Here is a 19,723-nt window from a genome sequence, read left to right as displayed (position 1 = left end):
TTTTTTTTCTGGTCTCGTCAACCCGTGACTTATCCAAAGCTGGTCCTGAGCGCACAGGCGGACTCTCAGGCCAATGTGCTCGCATATTAGTTAATTAGTCCGCCGCGGAGTAATATTCAGAAAATACGTGTGTGTGGATATGTGGAATGGATCTAGCTACCAGCGTTCACAATGAGTACGAAACAGCCGATGACGCCCCCCCCCCCGGAAAAACTCATCGGATCTATACGATTCACGTAAATGGCCTATTCATCCATCCATCCATTTTCTGAGCCGCTTATCCTCACTAGGGTCGCGGGCGTGCTGGAGCCTATCCCAGCTGTCATCGGGCAGTAGGCGGGGTACACCCTGAACTGGTTGCCAGCCAATCGCAGGGCACATACAAACAGACAACCATTCGCTCTCACAGTCACACCTACGGGCAATTTAGAGTCTCCAATTTATGCATGTTTTTGGGATGTGGGAGGAAAGCGGAGTGCCCAGAGAAAACCCACGCAGGCACGGGGAGAACATGCAAACTCCACACAGTCGGGGCCGGGGATTGAACCCGGGTCCTCAGAACTGTGAGGCTGACGCTCTAACCAGTTGTCCACCGTGCCGCCTAAATGGCCTATTTTGAAGTCAAAATAGGCCATTTAAATGGAAAAAAATGGCGTTCGCATCTTCTCACTGTGCCTGCGTGGATTTTCTCGGTGTACTCCGGTTTCCTCCCACATCCCCCAAAAATGCATAGTAGATTTATTGAATACTCTAAATTGTCCATAGTGTACCATGCCTCTTGCCCAAAAGTCAGCTGAGATAGGCACCAGCACACCCAAGCGGTTGAGAAAATGGATGGATGGAGCGCGTGGGATTTCATGCAAACCATTGTGCAAAGCATTATTCTTGCTTGTTGCTAATAATTCTAGCTCAATATAAGAAGAAAAAAAATCCTTAATTTGCCTATCAAGATTTTTTTTTTTTGGGGTAAATAAATTTCTTTTTTTTTACTTTTAGAAATCCTATTTTGCAGTGTTTTACCCTAGGATTGTCTATTAGCACCTTGCAGAAATTGATTGGTTGATGAGTGATTCTTTTTAATGACACTCGCAAGGATACACGTGTGAGTCAGACATTTTACACCACAAAAATAATTTGATAGTAAATATTTATTTCACAGTGCATCTGCAATAGTTGTCATTGTTCCCCTTACATCCACTGTGCAGCATTCCAACACTCCAGGGTATAAACCACAGACTTCTGGGCTGTTTTTACACATCATGCACTTGAACATTTGCTAAAATTACAAAATGACCTCATTAAGCATGTGACATCAAAAGCAATAACTTTAACAAACAGTGCTGCTCATATGAATATATATTTGGGCTAGTAAATTATATTAAGAGGACCTAAATAAATCCTAGTTTGTTGTTTGAAACCTGAGCTTTTATAATCATATATTAATTTGTTACGATACTTGTATATTTATTTACTATTAAAGGAAGCCCAATTTAATGAGCAAGGGAGAGCTGCTGCATGCGAATCAAATATTTACACTGTACACACTTAGAAGCTGATCTTTCAGTCTCATTCAGGGATACATCTCATATACACATATTGCAAACAGGCTTAAGCACACTAATCAATTTTGAACATAGTGCGACACATTCAAGAGGACAGCCGCTTTACCTCCACGTAGTCCAAGCCAGAACGAGACTGGGCAACTCGGGTCGACACTAAAAATAGACTACGCGTAAATCGACACAGTGGGCCCTTCAGAACTCCTCGTGGACATTCCTGGCGTAGTCCATCAGCTTGCTGCCAGTGAAGTATTCGCTATACTTGAGAATCTCTTCCAGCTCCAGACTGTGGTTCTGGTTCTCGTCAGCCACCGCGATCATCTGTTTGGCTTCATTCAGAGCGTTGTGCTCGTTCATCGGGTCCATGTACTCCTGTCAAACAGGAAAACTATTTTAAAAGTCTGGATGTTTTTTTTTTTAGACAATAAGTGAACATAGTCATGTTAGATACAGTTGAGTTGGCTTGTTTTGTTAAAGTCAAACATTGTACCCTGTCTGCTTGATTGCAGGACACTCGTCAGCCTAGGAGGTCAAATTTGCATGAGTCGGTTACTTGCTTTATTTATTGCATCACTTAGGGCTTTAGACCTTGGGACGATGATGTCACATACTGGAGGTGTTCAGTGTTTCACACAGGACCGGAATCTATTCACAGTGGTGGGTATCTGGCGGTTGGCCGGGGGTTAAAGTTGAACGAACGCTTACCGATTATATGATCATAAATGAAAATATTTCAATTAAAAAAAACTATAAATGCTTAAATACAAAGAAATAATATAAAATCAAAGACTCACGGGGCTCGACACTAACCTTTCCATTCATGCATAATGTGTGTAGTCTACCGTAATTGGCATACTGTAGCTTTGTGTATAATAAAAGATTGACAGTGATTCGAGTTATAGCTGCAAAAAAACATTTCACTGTGAATACGATGTTTGTCTGCAACAAGCACTGGCTGACTAAACAGGTAATTTATTTTAGATAATTTTAAGACAACGGAAACTGACTTCAGATAAAAGCAAAGCATAACAAAAGGCATGCATGTGTTTACATGTAGTCTATGTATTATTAATATATTTTTTTTACTTTTCATAAACGCCGTACTTAAATTAATGTAACAGCAGCATAACTAACAATTTCAGCATACATGGGGGGTTTGGTTTAATGGGGAAAAAAAAAACAACGATATGAATATAATATTCATTTGTTAACAAACAAGCAGAACTAGAGTTTTGGTAACAATGTAGTTGATTTCAAAACATGCAGTACTGTACTTAAAATTACAACTAAATACTTTTGTTGAAACCTTTTCAAAATTAGTTTCATGAAGAACTTGTGGGTTTACAGGATGAGTCCCGTGGCAGTATGAAGTGAAGTGGGTCGCTGAGGTGACGCTGTCTTATATTAATGGTGCACAGTTGCATGTATATCATTTGTTTCACAAAGATAATTTACATAACTTTAAATATGTATAATTGTAGATAAAGAAGGAGTCATAGTTGAGTTACATGTGGGGGGACTCGCCTTGCCGCTTTGGTTCGCTTCCGTAAGTCTTTTTCCGGTGTAATCCGAAACTAAAGTGGTTCTAACAACTGCAATGCACGCCAAGCCGCGTGTCCCGGGCGCCGACCGGAGTGCCGGTATAGATTATAGCCTGTAGGTTGCAGCATGGGTTTATGATCCGTGACTACGGACACTTTCAGTTGTGCTGTGCGGCCAACAATTGTTGTTACGCAGCAGAGAAACTCTTGTATTCGCCCCCCTACCCTACACCAGATGTGAACCAAAATGTGGAAAGCTGACAGATTTTTTTAGTGGGGGAAGGATCCAGCAGCACGACTACAGGTGGGCACAGTGGGAAAATGGCAAAATATTAGAACTAGAAGACCATGCAATTGTTACTGCAAATGTATTGGTATACAAAATTGTTAAATACTTTAGTCCTTGTGTATTGCAAGCATCATTGATTATTGCTGTTGCTCACCAACAGAAAATGATCAAGTCTCTGTGACCTGACTTTGTGATTTACACTTTAAGCAATTAAGGGATACATACCTATTATCTGATACGTGGACAAATGATCGTGATTATTCTTGATATAAGAAAACGTTAAACCTTCCAACTGGTTGTGTGTGCGTGCGCGTGATTTATGGTATTTTCTTACATGGATTGTCTTTGTGCATTAAGAACATAACTCTTATTATGATCATTATTATTATTATTAGCAGCAGCATCAGGGGTGAAGGTCACTAGCCGAGCGGTTATTGAGGGACTGGGTGACCCCATGGTGGCAGTGAGGAGGTGGTGCTTGTCTTGGAGAACGAGGAGCAAGATGTGGTGGTCTTATTGTGGGAGAAGGAAGAGAATGAAAAAGGAAGCAGCAATAACCAGACCAGTAGAGATGTCGTGCGTTAGGCTGCCGTACTAGGTAGGCAATTGTATCATGCATTGAGTGTATACAGTAAAAAAGGATGAGACCTAAAATCACGCTCACTGCTCATTGGTTAGTATTTGGAGCTTCGCTGCAAGGCAGGAGGAACAAGAAAAATTTCTGTCTTCGGTTTTGCGCACCGGGGGCATCTCCCATCTAAATTCCCAGGCTGAATTTTGGGCCCAGTAAATCCCTGGCTGAAAGAATCATCCAAACCAATTAGAGATGATGGACTATTGGGTAGGGGTAATAGCTCAAAATTGTAATGCAATTATGGTAACTTGTTCCCAATGAGTTTTTAGGAGCACCAGGAGAAATATTGATTACTGATTGGTCAAACTGTACTATCCTACTAATGTGTAGCGTTTGAGAAGAAGATTATTCTACAAATAGCAAGAGAACAAGCAGAAGGAGTGGGGGTACCTCCAGTTCTTCCAAGGTGACGATGCCGTTGCGGTCAGAGTCGATGGCGTCCTCAAACTCTTTCCTCCGCTCGCGAACCCAATCGTCATCCATGTCCTGGCCCTCCTGGTTCTCCACAGTACCCACAGGCAGTGAGATGAACTCAGACAAGGTCAGCTTCTGGTCGCCGTCCTGGTCTGCGGCACAAGCACAAAACATCCGGTTCGCATTTCAATTTCAAACCGGAAGGCTTTCAGTGGACAATGTGCAATGGATACATTCATGTTCAAACTCGTGTGTCATGTTTATGTCATAGATTATCACCTCTGTCCAACGTAAACAATGCATCTGTCCAATGTAAACAATGCATCTCAAAATGTTTTTTCCCACCTTCACCGAAAGTGCATTCTGGGAATAATATTAAACCACGTTACTGCAATATTACAATTTATCCTAATAAAAACACTGGAGAACCGAGAGACATCACATAGCGCCCTGGAACATAAACATGGATGCACACAACACTGTGGAGTGACCGTCAGCCATGTCAAAGCTTACTGGACTGCGGATCATTGTTCAAGATGTAATCTGCATATAACCGTGGATTATCTTTAATACAGACGTTGAGTCGCCACACTTTAATCCTGTTGGACAATTTACATACTTTGGTGCTGCTGTTTTGGTTAGCAACGGCAGTCGGCTATTTATAGTCGTGTGTGAACAATGGTGTTTCAGAACTGAGAACTGCACTTAAGACACATTTTTTCCCTGATGGGAAACGTGGATGATGTGGCACAGCATCTACTAGAAGGACGGACAAAATCTGAGGAAATCCGGCATTTGTAGGTCCTGTTTCTATATGTAACTGCTAGTTGACACACTTTGTATGACTATTCAATACCTATTGTAACAGTTAACAACTGTGATACATAATTATACACTAATAAACAATTGCAATTAGTATTGGAGATATCATGATGTGATAGAGGGCAGTAAATGACAAAGAGATGGCATGAGGACTGCAGAGTGTAGGAGAAGTGGGACCGCACCCAAGTCGCGCATTATCTCCTTGACCATATATTTGAGCATGCCTCTGCTGTGCTCCGGGTGCAGGAAGGCCAGGAACTCCTGCTCATTGAGGAGCTGGTCGGCCGGAGGGTTGTCAGCTTGAAACCAGCGGTCCTTCAGGCTCTCCAGAACATCCTGAGCTGCAAAGAGCACCACAAAAAAAAAGTTGACCAGCTTTCCATCACAAACGGGGATGAATTACCTTAAACACTGAATACTTATGATGCACATTGGGTATTTCACCAAGAATACATATTCCTACAGACAAAATCACTACGTTAACATTTACGATAAATGCATGTAGGGCTGTCACTATTCAGTCCTTTAAGAATCAATTCTCCTATTGATTATTGGTCGAACAATCAACAATCAAATCCTCCTGCGCCCCCACTATAAATGTTATTATCTTTTACTACTAACATGCATTTTCTCATTTATGAAGGCTGGACTCATTAAACTGCATACGTTGGTGCTGTGCGTACGGTATAAAAATTTACAGAATTTGAGACAGCAAAACACTAAACATGATTAGCATTCACGTGCTAGCGATTACCATTTTAGGTAAAAAAGGCTAACTACCGCTCATCTTACTCATAAATCATGTTATATGTACATTACATATCTCACAGTGTATTAAAAATCACTTAGATGTTCTGTCGTTTTTGGCAAAGTTTATTAGTGGCCCAACAAGTGCGTTTGTCTGTAATAAATGTCCGTGTTTTTCCCAGCACTAAATGCTTGTATATACAAAATTATACTGTAATCCTACAAATTTTACTAATGGTATGGCTTTATTGGGGTTTTATTCTTGCAGCATTACCCATTACTTACTATAAATTGTGTAAAATTACTTTCAGCATTACAGTGCCAGTTACATGTGCCAAAAAAAATTAATACCAAGGGAAAGGTATTTGTTTCAAAAAGTGAAACTTGTATGTTATATTAGTTCACCACACACAAAGTGAAATATTTCAAGCCTTTGTTTGAATTTTGATAATTCTGGCAGAAAGACAAAAAAAAATAGTATTTCTCAAAATTTTTATATTTCGTGTGACCAACAAAAAAAGGATATTAAACAGAAATGTTGGCCTCCTGAAAAGTGTATTAAAGTAATATACCCTCTGAACTTTGTTGGGCCTCTTTTTGCATTAATTACAGCATCAAGGCAGCGTGGCATGGACGTGATCATCAGCCTTTGGCACAGTTCAGGTGTTATTGTTGCCCAAGTTGCTTTGATATTGGCCTTCAGATTGTCTGCATTTCGAAGTTTCTGTTCCCTCATTTTCTTCTTGACAATACCCCATACATTTTCAATGGGGTTTAAGTCAGGAGTTTGCTGGCCAATCAAGTACTGTTATTCCATGGCTATTAAACCAGGTATTGGTAGTTTTGGCTTTGTGGGCAGGTGCCAAATACTGCTGGAAAATAAAATCAGTCTCCAAAAAGATCGTCAGCAGCGGGAAACATGAAGTGGTCTAAAATTTCCTGGTAGACAGCTGCGTTGGCTGTGGACTTGACATAAGACACTGGACCCACACCACCAAATGACATGGCTCCCCAAACCATTACTGACTGGAAACTTCACACTGAACCTTAAGCAGCTTGACTTTTTTTTTGCTTCTCCAGTTTTCCTCCAGACTCTGGCACCTTGATTTCCAAATGAAATGCACAATTTACTTCAATTTGAAAAGAGGACTTGGGACCACTGGGCAACAGACCAGTACTTTTTCTCCTTATCCCAGCACAGATGCATCTGACGTTGTTTTTGGTTCAGGAGTGGCTTGACACTTGGAATTCTATATCTGTATGTTGGGGTTCTTGATGCACTGACACCAGCCTCAGTCCACTCCTTATGAAGCGCCCCCAGATTTCTGAATCGCCGTTGCTTGACAATCCTCTCAAGGCTGCGGTCATCCCTGTCCTTTTCCCTTAACACTCGTTAGTATACTTTGATACAGCGCTCTGTGAGCATCCAGCTTCTTTTGTAATTACTTTTTGAGACCCCCCCCCTTATGGAGGGCGTCAATGATGGTTTTCTGCAACCGTCTAGCCAGCAGTCTTCGCCATGATTCTGAAGCCTACTCAGCCAGACTGATATCATTTAAAGGCTGAGGAAATTCTTTACAGGTGTTTTGCTGACTATCTTGAGACACTGGGAGCTTACAATGTTATCATGATATTCTAATTTTGTGAAATAATAGATTTGTTTATTTTTCTTTCTGCCATAATCAAAATTGAAACAAAACAGGCTTGAAATATTTCACTTTGTGTGTGGTGAACTAATATAGCATTCAAAGTTTGACTTTTTGAAACAAATTATTGAAATAAATTGACTTTCCCTTGATATTCAAAGTTTTTGGCACATACCTGCAGAGATATTTAATCCTTAAGAGGAATGTTATATGCTGCAAACTGCGTTGCATTATGACTGAGTTTGTTTTTTTTTAATCTTCATTTTTACAGGACACTCAGTCAATGTCAGCGATTTCTTCTCTTTTCGCCTTCCTGTCCAGTCATGACTTTGTGCAGCTGTGTCTTTTTATGTTGTGTTGTCTGTTCTCCTAACCAAAACACTGCACATTTCTCTGGCGGACCAAACTCCAGTACCATTAGAAGGATATACAGTTGTGCTCATAAGGTTACGACATACCCTGGCAGAATTTATGATTTATTGGCCACTTTTCAGAGAATATGAATGATAACACAAAAACCTCTCTTTCACTCATGGTTAGTGCTTGGGTGGAGCCATTTATTATCAAACAACTGTTTACTCTTTTTAAACCATAATGACAACAAAGTACACAAATGAGCGTGATCAAAAGTTTATATACCCCAGTTTTTAATACCGTGTATTGCCCCATTTAACATCAATGACAGCTTGGAGTCTTTTGTGATAGTTGTGGATGAGGCTCTTTAATTTCTCTGATAGTAAAGTTGGCCATTCTTCTTGGCAAAAGGCCTCGAGTTCCTGTAAATTCATGGGCTGTCTAGTATGAACCGCATGCTTGGACAAAAAATGCTGAGGCAGATTACCCTTCACTCGTTATTACATGACTTCGTGTTGACACAAGACAGGCTTTTGGGGGAAAGAAAAGTTTATTCCATTCAAGTTTTTGTAATGTGTGGAGAGCACATTTTATGTATTTACATTTAGTAATGTTTTGATTATCCGTCTCAAAGATAATATACAATTATATTTGTATAATGCTGACGAAGAAGAGGTGGAAAGCGGGTTCTTTGGCAGAAAGAGAAGAGGACAACACAGAGCCTAGAACTCAATGTGGGGACTTTGAATGTTGGGACTATGACAGGAAAATCTCGGGAGTTGGTTGACATGATGATTAGGAGAAAGGTTGATATATTGTGTGTCCAGGAGACCAGGTGGAAAGGCAGTAAAGCTAGAAGTTCAGGGGCAGGGCTTAAATTATTTTACCATGGTGTAACTGGGAAGATAAATGGAGTCAGGGTTATTTTAAAAGAGTTTGCTAAGAATGTCTTGGAGGTGAAAAGAGTATCAGATAGAGTGATGAGGCTGAAACTTGGAACTTGAGGGTGTTATGTATAATGTGATTAGCGCCTATGCCTCACATGTAGGATGTGACCTAGAGGTGAAAGAAATTCTGGAAGGAGTTAGACGAAGTAGTTCTGAGCATCCCAAACAGAGAGAGAGTCGTGATTGATGCAGATTGTAATGGACATGTTGGTGAAGGAAATAGGGGTGATGAAGAAGTGATGGGTAAGTACGGCATCCAGTAAAAGGAACTTGGAGGGACAATTCTGTGCGTCCTTGATTGTTTTGACGACTCACTGGAATTATCTTCCTCTCATATCCTCTGCATGCAAACCTTCCCATAAAGGTAAATTTGAGTACAGCTGGATGAAGCCGATTGTGTGAGAACGTTGCGGGAATGAGAGGGGTTTATTTCTCTCTCACATCTGTATAACGAAGGTGAATTTTTGCTTGGGCTTCAGTAAGGGGTAACAATTCGTGACAACTTCTACCTTTCCCTCTCTTTGCAAAGACTTCTCTTTCTTTCTTGAAATAAAATTAGAAGACAAGATTGCTTCCTTATTCTGCTGTCAGAAAGACTTGCCAAAACAACATCCAAATACAACAGTACATACAGTAACTACACTATTTCTTTTCATTTTTTTTTTATTATATATTTCTATACAACACAATGTTTTTCTTTCTTACAAACAAACTGTGGTGGTCTTTTGGGGACTGGTATGGATTTATGACATTAATTTAAACTTTTTTTATGTAAAAGTAAAGCTTAGTCACGGAACAAATTAAACTTAAGTCAAGGTGCCACTGTATTTGAGCTTTACTCCAAGTAATACTCATAAATCCGTGATATTTTGAGTTTCATCTTGATTTGGGGATTAAAAAAAAATCTAAATTACAACTTCTTGTAACATTACTACTTTTATTCTGTTACTATTCAATTTATAATTTTTTTTTTACAAGAATAGATTTTATAAGATTACGTATAATGAGTAAAAATATTTAAAAAAAATACTTATTACGGTTTAATTCTTGTAAAACTAAATTTTTTCCTAGTAAATTAATAACTTTCTTGTAAAGTTATAACTCTTTTCTCATAGTGGGATTTGTTCTTGTAATACACCATTAACTATTTTTATGAAATTAATCAACTTCTTTTCAGTGGATTTTTTTTCTCTTCAGTATGCCATCATTCACATCATCTTAATTGCAAGCAACAAAAATTCAGGAAATATTCCATGTAGTTCTGTACTTACTATCCTCATCCAGTTTAAGATCTTCGTTATTCTTGATTTTCTCAGCAATTTCCTTTTCATTAAGACCTTTGCTGGCAAGAAACTTGATTCTGTATTCATCCCATGTTACATGACCTGCAAATTTTGGGGGGGACAAAGATTATGTTTTAAAATGACTTGATCTGATCTATGTAATCAAGGTAAAAAACTTCATTGGCCTCTGTATTTTGAAATTACAGTGGTACTTCCATCTTTTTCATCCAACTCCACAGTGCTTATATATCCACACACTTACCGTCGCCATCCGGATCGACACTATGGAAGCTATTCTTGTTCTCCTTCATGGCCTCTTGAAAATGCTCCTCCGTCTTCTCCATAATCCAGCGCTGCATCTCCTTGGCGCTCACACTGTGATCCTTGTTGAAATCCACTCTGGGGGGGTGGGTGCACATTTTTAACCCACTTTAATTGTGTAAACAATTTCAATATGAATCAGCCTTACTGGCCAAGTATGTTGCAAGACAAGGAATTTGTCTGAAATTCGCGATCAGACATTACACAAAATTACTAAAAACAAAAAAAAGATGACTTTATTAATGAACATTCATTTTCTCCCTAAATTTAGAGAGACACTCACCCACATGAGCATTCGACTAAATTTCCTTGAGTAGTTGAGAAAAGGGTTAGCCAAGGCTGCCCTTGGTGACCAATTCTGTTCATTACCTTCATGGACAGAATTTCTAGGCGCAGCAGAGGTGTTGAGGGGGTCCGGTTTGGCGACGTCAGCATTAAGTCTCTGCTTTTTGTGGATGGATGTGGCTCTGATACCTGCTTCAAGCCACGATCGTCAGCTCTCACTGGGGCTTTGCAGCCGAATGTGAAGCGGCTGGGGTGAAAATCAGCTCCAAATCTGAGACGATGGTCCTCAGTCAGAAAAAGGTGGAATACCCTCTCCAGGTCAGGGAAGAGATCCTGTCCCAAGTGGAGGAGTTCAAGTATCTCGGGGTCTTGTTCACGAGTGAGGGAAGAATGGAGTGGGAGATCGACAGGTGGATAAGTGCAGCATCTGCAGTGATGCGGACTCTGTATCGGTCTGTCATGCTGAAAGAAGGAGCGGAGCCAAAAAGCAAAGCTTTCAATTTACTGGTTGATCGACGTTACTACCCTCACCTATGGTCACGAGCTCTGGTTCGTGACCGAAAGAACAAGATCGTGGATACAAGCGACCGAAAAGAGTTTCCTCCGCGGGGTGTCCGGGCTCTCCCTCAGAGATTGGGTGAGAAGTTCGGTCATTCGGGAGGGGCTCAGAGTCGAAGTGCTGCTCCTCCGCATCGAGGAGCCAGATGAGGTGGCTCGGGCATCTGGTTAGGATGGCGCCCCCCCGCCCCAGAGCCCTCCCTTGGGCGGTGTTCCGGGTATGTCCCACCGGGAGGAGGCCCAGGGGATGACCCAGGCCACGCTCGAGAGACCATGTCTCCCGGCTGGCCCGGGAACACTTCGCCCTTGGAAGAGCTGGACGAGGTGGCTGGGGAGAGGGAAGTGGTCTGGGCTTCCCCATTTAAGCTGCTGCCATCGCGACCAGACCTCGCATAAGCGGAAGTAAATGGCTGCGTGGATGGATAGTTGACAAAGTTAATAATTGCTTGCTTTTATTAGGGGTGGAATTCTAGCTCAATAACCCTGCATAGAAGCTTTGATGTTCTCACTCTCTCTCTGTGTGAGATGCAAGATGAAAAAATGCATGTCTTTTTTTGTCTGAAATCACAATTTCGATCTGAAAATGATATATCGTCTAGCCCTAGTCAAGGGTGTACCCCACCTTTACCCAAAGTTAGCTGGAATCCAGCACACACGCAACCCTAATGAGGACTATCGAAAATGGATGGATGGCCTCTGCCAGTTGTAGCCTAGTAGTGCACCCCATTCTGCCTGATTTGCTCCAAAATGCCATCAAGCTCACCAGTTCAATGAACGATGAATCAATTATTTTGGCCATCCCTGGATCAACCCTTAGCGTTTGTTCACAAGAGGCAATAATCAGACTTTAATCAGACTCCCCAATTCTACGCACACATCCAACAGTGATGGGGTGTGCTCAACACTCGATCCCAAATATTGTTAAATGAAAGTGACGTCATACTTAGAAAAGATGTCAATAAGCTTCCTTCTGTTCCGCCTTGGCTCAGAGTCCTCCTCAAACTCCTCCATCTCTTTGCCCAAGAAGACCTCCTGGTGGAAGTCCTTGTTGAGTTGACCATCCAGGCCTATCTTCATGCCATTCAAGTGGTCCGGCGGAAGGATCTCATTCTCGTCCTTGTTGATTAAGCTCTTGTCTTTAGGGGCGGACATGTTGGCTGGCCGAGCCCTCACATCCATGCCCAACAGCCAAGTCCACAAAAACAGTGACACTGCAAGGAGGCTTTGGCGGCCAAGTCTTCTCTGAACTGCCATGATTGCCTGTGAAGAGGTAAGCATCACATCAGAATACAAGGCAGATTTCAAGAGCTCTAAAAACGTGAAAGGCATGTCCGTAGAAAACTCATAGATCTAAGGTATTAGATTGGGTCGAACGCACGATTTTGGTTACCCCTCAGAGGGCTGGTCATAACTGTGATACGCTATAAATGTGTACACTCTATTCTTCACACATGATTACATGATGGCCTGAACATTTAATACATTTCATTATATAATATACATTTACCAACAAATTGATGGATAACCAGTTTTGAAATCATCCATCCATCTTCTATACTGCTCATCTTATAGGGTCACAGGTGTACTGGAGGCTATCCCAGCTGACTTTGGGCAAAACGTCCTGGACTGGTCACAACTTCACAATCCAACCGCAGGGCAGACAAACAACCATTCACACCTATGGACCAATGAGAGTCTTCAATGAACCTAACATGCAGGTTTGGGAATGTGGGAGGAAGGCAGAGTAGCCACCAGGGTTATAATAGTTTTGGATTTTCCATTATAGTTAAATTTTTATTTCATTTAGACTTTTTCAAATTCAGTTTTAATTCATTTTTAGAGCAGGTTTGTTAGTTTTTATTTTTTCAAAAAAAGTTTCATTTTAGTTTAGTTCTTATTAGTTTATTCCTATAAGGGTATTTGTCTAGTGTGAGATTTACAAGAGAAAAAATTTAAAAACACACACAATACAATGTAATAAAACACAACCAAAAAAATACAATTTAAACAACTATTCACTAACAAACACATGAAAGACCCACAAAACAACTACAGGTACTGTATAACAGTCCAGAGAATTTGAAGTGCAATAGTGCCTGGCTTTGTTGCGGGGAGCATGGGTTCAGTTCCTACTCAGTGACGTTGCGAATGGTTGTCCATGTCTCTATGTGCCCTGCGACTGACTGACGACCATTTCAGGGTGTAGTAAATTTCTGTGAGAAAAAAAAAAAAGCTGCAATTGGTTTTTGTTTCTTATTTTTTTTCTGAACAATACAAAAGGCGGCGGCACGGTGGGCGACTGGTTAGAGCGTCTGCCTCACAGTTCTGAGGACCGGAGTTCAATCCCCAGCCCCACCCGTGTGGAGTTTGCATGTTCTCCCCGTGCCTGCGTGGGTTTTCTCCCACATTCCAAAAACATGCATGAATTGGAGACTCTAAAAAATTGCCCGTAGGTGTGAATGTGAGTGCGGATGGTTGTTTGTTTGTATGTGCCCTGCGATTGGCTGGCAACCAGTTCAGGGTGTACCCCGCCTCCTGCCCGATGATAGCTGGGGTGGGCTCCAGCACGCCCGCGACCCTTGTGAGGAGAAGCGGCTCAGAAAATGGATGGATGGATGGACAGTTCAGGGTGTACCCCGCCTCCTGCCCGATGATAGCTGGGATAGGCTTCAGCACGCCCGTGACCCTAGTGAGGAGAAGCGGCTCAGAAAATGGATGGATGGCTCACATTGCAATGCAACAACTGTTGCCTGTACCAATTTGAATTTTCCATTTACAGCTCGTCCAGCTTGCAGGAATTTAAGACCCGCGAGTCAAACGTCTTTTAGGATTGCGACGAAATGTTTTTTTTTTACCCTTGCAAAACATCGATAAAAAGTATTCTCTAGTAATCGTATGTATTTATTTTAAACTTAAAGGGTATGCATCCAGCGGACGTTCCACTCCCTTTCCAGTGCAGACAAAAAAGGTAATTGAAAGCTTTTTTTTTTTCTCCACATCCCACGACAGAAATTTCAACAATGTATTTTTATAGTAATAGTTATATTTCTAAATTGAGCAGAAGTAGTGACTGGTTTCAAGGAGAATGAGAACCACACAAGATCCCATTCACTGCCACAGAAGAATAAAAAACAGATGTGAATAAAACTTTGCGAGATTTTATGCGCAAGGTAATATAAACCTGGACTATTGAGCAAACGGTAGCAGAGGAGAATTTGGAGGAAAAAAATGCAAGTGTGGGAGCCCCATTGGTTCAAGCATTTTTGTCTAATGTAAATTCTGTACATAGTTATACTTGTAAATACATTATTTTGTCAAAAGTACTTTCTCAGTGTTTTTTTATGTTCAGATGTTTGAAATTTTCACTAAAGCAAAAAATATTGGTGTCAAAATCATTGTTCTGCTTGATGTTTCTGCTGTGGATGACTGGTTAGAGTGTCAGCCTCACAGTTCTGAGGAGCGGGTTTCAATCCCCGGCCCAGCCTGCGTAGGTTTTCTCCGGGCACTCCGGTTTCCTCCCACATCCCAAAAACATGCATGAATTGGAGACTCTAAATTGCCCATAGGTGTGAATGTGAGTGCGAATGGTTGGTTGTTTTTTTTGTATGTGCCCTGCAATTGGCTGGCAACCAGTTCAGGGTATACCCCGCCTCCTGCCCGATGATAGCTGGGATAGGCTGCAGCACGCCCGCGACCCTAGTGAGGAGAAGAGGCTCAGAAAATGGATGGATGGATGCGTCTGCTTTCACAAAAAATCAATTTTCTCCATTTTTTCCTTCCAGAAAGATTTGGCTGAAAGTAGCCTATATTTGACTGCTGATTACTAAAGAACGGTATAGGATCGAGACAAACTTTTTTATCTGATGAAAGAATAGTCTCTGAGCTTTCATTTGGTGGTTTTTGGTGTTTACATCGTCATAGTACACAATATTCTGTGGGGCTTGAAAACATCTGTGAAATTGCTCGAAAATGCCTGGCAGTCTAGGGGGTCCCTGCTCAGGAAATGGCTGGCAGTGAATGAGTTAAGCACTCTCATTCTAGAAAAGAATTGACTAAAACCATTGTCTGTTTCACTTCATTTTTCACTCTCAGCGCCCTTTGCACAATGGTCATTGCACCGGACTATTGCAATATTAGTCATTCGAACTGCTCTCATTCGAACTGCTCTAAGTGCTAGAGGACTCTGCATCTTTTTGCACAATTGTTTTTTGTCAATGTCTTTATGTCCCCAAAGTGTTCTGTAAATTGACTGTCTGTTGTACTAGAGCGGCTCCAACTCCCGGAGACAAATTCCTTGTGTGTTTTGGACATACTCGGCAAATAAAGATGATTCTGATTACCAACTTCAAAGGCTAATTCCAAACGCATCATCTGGGAAAATCCTCTATTAAGTACAAGATTTTTCTGTTTTTCTTGGCCATTTCTGTATTTGAAGTTAGTTCATTCTGTGTTGTGACATAATCCCTAACATTGCTCCGTCGCTTAATACATTTAACATCTGTAAACTAATTAGATAATTGTAGGCGCGTTTCCTAATTAATACAAAATGTACTACCGGATCAACTCTTGTCGCTGATGTTGCGTGTGCTTTGCGGTTCCGCTGGGACCACAACCATGGCCACAACCTGCAGCACCTCAACGCGAAAATACAAAAGACCAGTGCAACAAATACGATAGAATGATCCTATGAGCAAAAATGTTGCTTAAATGTAAGAGTAACAATAGAGGATGTCCGCTCCAGAGGTGGGTTGAGTAGCCAAATATTGTACATCAATAAGAGTACTGTTACTTGACAATAATGTGACTCAAGTAAAAAGTAGTCCTCCAAAAGATTACTTGAGTAAAAATTACACAGTGAAATAAATACGAGTACTGAGTAAATAGCACAAACAATAATAATAATAAAAAAATACTAAATATATTCTGGTCTCGTCAACTCCTGTGATTTATCCAAAGCAGGTCCCGAGTACACAGGCGGATCCTCAGGCCAATGCGATTTCATATTAGTCTGCCACGGAGTAATATTCCTAAATTACATGTGTGCGTGTGTGTGTGTGTGGAATGGATATAGCTTCCAGCATTCAAGGAGTACGTGTTGTGCAAGATTGGCTCATGCGGTGATGCAAGGTACATCAACATACATTGGTGCGCAGCTGTGTCGGCGGCCCAGATTTTTAGCTCACTGGTAGCGCTCTGCGCTCTCAAACCGGCGACATGGTAGCGGCCCCCAGCCCCTCATAAAAAAAAAAGGTAGATCGCGGAAGGTTGGCTGCTTGAAAAGTAGATCTTGGGGCAAAAAAGTTTGGGCACCCGTGCTCTGTACGATTCACGTAAATGGCCTATTTTGAGTTCAAAACGGCTCATTTCGCCGAAAGGCGACTGATTTGTTATGTTATGTATTACGGCCACTAGGTAGCTGCTGAATGTAACTAATAAAATATTTTGTGATATAACTTTGTTACAAAATAGAATCATCAGTAAAGTAACAAAGTCACCTTTTCAGGTTAACTGTAGCAGCACACAATGTGTCGCCACACTGATGGACACTTGCAATCCATCTTGAGATTCTCCACACATAACCTTACCCCAACCAAACAGGTGGCCAAAAAGTATCCAGCTCTGACAAAACAGTGTAAGTCAGAGCTAAGAAATGTTTTGATTTATAATAAGTCTATCATTCGTTGCAAACCAAGTTTCTTGATATATTCAAGTTGCTTGCAGCATGTTCATATTTTATTTATATAAAACTCTGGCAGATGTTTCACGTACAACAATGTTTTGAATTATTGTAATTTAAAGTTTGTTTATTTATTTTGGAATATCACTGTGTTTCGAGTCACATGCATGTTCAAAGACGTTTAGTCTCGTCTGTTCAAAAATGAGTTGGTACCCCTTGTCCGAGTAAATTGGTATTAATACGAGACACGCAGCTGCGTGTCGAAAGGAAGTTGCCAAACACAACTAACCACTTCAGGGCGCTGTGACAATTTAGCGCCTACCTAGCTGGTTAATGTAGCTCCGCTTCGTTAGCATTGTTATGGTAATGCTGTTATTAAAATCGACAAAATAACTACTCTCACCTGTGAAAAGCCGCTATATAAGGCAGTCCTGCCAGTGACGTCGTTGGTAAGTGAGAGGCGGGCGGCTAGCGGCTAGCGGCTAGCAGAGCTGGTGCCGAGCTACCACCACTCGACCGGGCGCTGCGTCTCTTCCGCAGAGGGGCTAGCGAAGCAGAATGTCGCTTCCTGTAGACGTGGCATCCGCGCTCCTCATATAACGTGTGACGGACGCCGCAAAGCTCGAAAACAAAAGTGATCCCAAAATCGGATAGAAAGTTCTCGTGAACTCGCCCAATAAGGAATACGTCATACTATTGGCACCATTTTTTTCATTTTTATTTATTTTATTTTATTTTGTGACGCTTACAAAGGAAATGACGACAGGAAGTCGAACTTTTCACATTAAGGCCGTGAATATTCGGAGGGCAGTTTTCAAAAGGAGTTACGGCAAGCTGAGCATTTGTTCGATATACCTGTGCGCTAACTACACTACATTGCCAAAACTATTCTCTCACTCATCCAAATCATCGGAATCAGGTGTTCCAATCACTTGCATGGCCACAAGTGTATAAAATCAAGCACCGAGGCATCCAGACTGTTTTTACAAACATTTTTGAACAAATGGGTCGTGTCAGGAGCTCAGTAAATTCCAGCGTGGAGCTGTGATAGGATGCCAACTCTGCAACAAGTCTAGTTGAGAAATTTCCTCTTTCCTAAATATTCCACAAGTCAACAGTCAGCTGTATTATGAGTACGTGGAAGCGTTTGGGAACGACGACAACTCAGCCACGAAGTGGTAGGCCGCGTAAACTGACGGAGCGAGGTCAGCGGATGCTGAGGTGCATAGAACGGTACTTGTCTGACTGCATTGTGCCAAGTGTAAAGTTTGGTGGAGGGGGAGGGGGGTGATTATATGGTGTGGGGTTGATTTTCAGGAGCTGGGCTTGACCCCTTAGTTCAATTGAAAGGAAGGAGATTTTGGACAATTTCATGCTTCCAACTCCGTGGAAACGGTATGGAGCTGGCCCCTTCCTCGTCCAACATGACTGTGCACCAGTGCACAAAGCAAGGTCCATAAAGACATGGATGACAGAGTCTGGTGTGGGTGAACTTGACTGGCCTCCACAGAGACCTGACCTCAAACCAAAAGAACACCTTTGAGATGAATTAGAGCAGAGACTGAGAGTCAGGCCTTCTCGTCCAACATCAGTGTGTGACTTCACAAATGCGCTTCTTGAAGAATGGTCAAAGATCAGAATCAGAATCATCTTTATTTGCCAAGTATGTCCAAAAACACACAAGGAATTTGTCTCCGGTTCCCATAAGCACACTCCTAAACCTTGTGGGTAGCCTTCCCAGAAGAGTTGAAGCTGTTATAGCGGAAAAGGGTGTCCCGACATCATATTGAACCCTATGAATTAGGGAATGGGATGTCACTTAAATACATATGAGTCAAGGCAGGTGAGCGAATACTTTTGGCAATATAGTGTATATTGTCTGTACAATGATGACAAAGAGCATACTAATACATGGACCTTAAGCTATGGAATACATTCTCAAATGGATGGCCATATACACAAGTTACATTTTGCCACCTAGTGCGAGTGCATTTATTACGCCTGCCTTCACTATACATTGCTGCCATAGATACCATATGTAAAAAAAGATACATTTGCAATAAATAAATACAATTTTTCGGAACAATTAAATGAAATTGGATAATTTCCCATGGCACAGCCGATGATCTTCACAGCACAGTGGGGATCACTGCATTACGGCATATATGACATGGTTTCAGGAAACGGATTGTGCTGGTTCTCAAACTAGGTCCCCCGAATCACAAGAATCCACAAACTGTAGCTCCTCCCTACCTTACTTTGGGACAGTTCAAAGCTCTGATATGATAATGCTGTATACCTACATAAATCTGCCATCCCTAAATGAAGGTTGTTGTTTCTTTAAACAAAACAGGAATAAAGTCCGAGTTGAAAACCAAAAGTGTATTTTTTTCTGAAAATATATTGTCCTATTTTCTTTTCAGAAAATAAAGGCATATTTTCAAAAATAAAGGGCATAATTGTACAAGAAGATGTTGCTTATTATATTTACTTGGTAAAATTATATAACTTTCTTCCCTCATTAAACTTTGATTGTAGTATTTTTACTTTAGCTCGGAAAATGTTGTAATTTTCCTAAGATTACGACATTTAACGACAAACTACATATTTGTCCTCCATTCCATTCCAACAGCTTCTTCCCTCTTG

General features: G+C 41.3%; 1 protein-coding gene across 2 annotated transcripts; it reads right to left on the bottom strand.

Annotated features, from left to right (window-relative positions):
* Positions 1 to 1,130: 1,130 nt before the first annotated feature.
* Positions 1,131 to 17,806, bottom strand: sdf4 (stromal cell derived factor 4). 2 transcript variants are annotated; one of them, XM_061686311.1, is made up of 7 exons: positions 17,481 to 17,806; positions 12,344 to 12,660; positions 10,499 to 10,635; positions 10,225 to 10,338; positions 5,442 to 5,600; positions 4,414 to 4,589; positions 1,131 to 1,931 (listed from the first exon to the last, which is right to left on the bottom strand). In XM_061686311.1, the coding sequence occupies exons 2-7, from the start codon at positions 12,652 to 12,654 to the stop codon at positions 1,755 to 1,757; spliced, it is 1,074 nt and encodes a 357-aa protein (XP_061542295.1). In that variant the 5' UTR covers positions 12,655 to 12,660; positions 17,481 to 17,806; the 3' UTR covers positions 1,131 to 1,754. The 2 variants fall into 2 exon arrangements, with proteins under 2 accessions (XP_061542295.1, XP_061542306.1); XM_061686322.1 differs by lacking the exon at positions 17,481 to 17,806 and adding an exon at positions 12,908 to 13,078.
* Positions 17,807 to 19,723: the final 1,917 nt, after the last annotated feature.

The sequence above is a fragment of the Phycodurus eques genome, chromosome 1, assembly GCF_024500275.1.
Source record: "Phycodurus eques isolate BA_2022a chromosome 1, UOR_Pequ_1.1, whole genome shotgun sequence".
NCBI lineage: Eukaryota > Metazoa > Chordata > Actinopteri > Syngnathiformes > Syngnathidae > Phycodurus > Phycodurus eques.
Note: the sequence above shows the minus strand (reverse complement) of the source record. Positions and strands in the feature narration are given on the sequence as shown.

Bases quoted from the DNA above. Each gene is read 5' to 3' on its own strand.
- sdf4 (XM_061686311.1), bottom strand. From the start codon at position 12,654: ATGGCAGTTCAGAGAAGACTTGGCCGCCAAAGCCTCCTTGCAGTGTCA. The intron at 4,590-5,441 runs GTGCGGTCCCAC...CTTGTGCCGCAG, and splicing joins GGAGATAATGCGCGACTTGG to ACCAGGACGGCGACCAGAAG. The intron at 1,932-4,413 runs GTACCCCCACTC...CCTGTTTGACAG, and splicing joins TCACCTTGGAAGAACTGGAG to GAGTACATGGACCCGATGAA.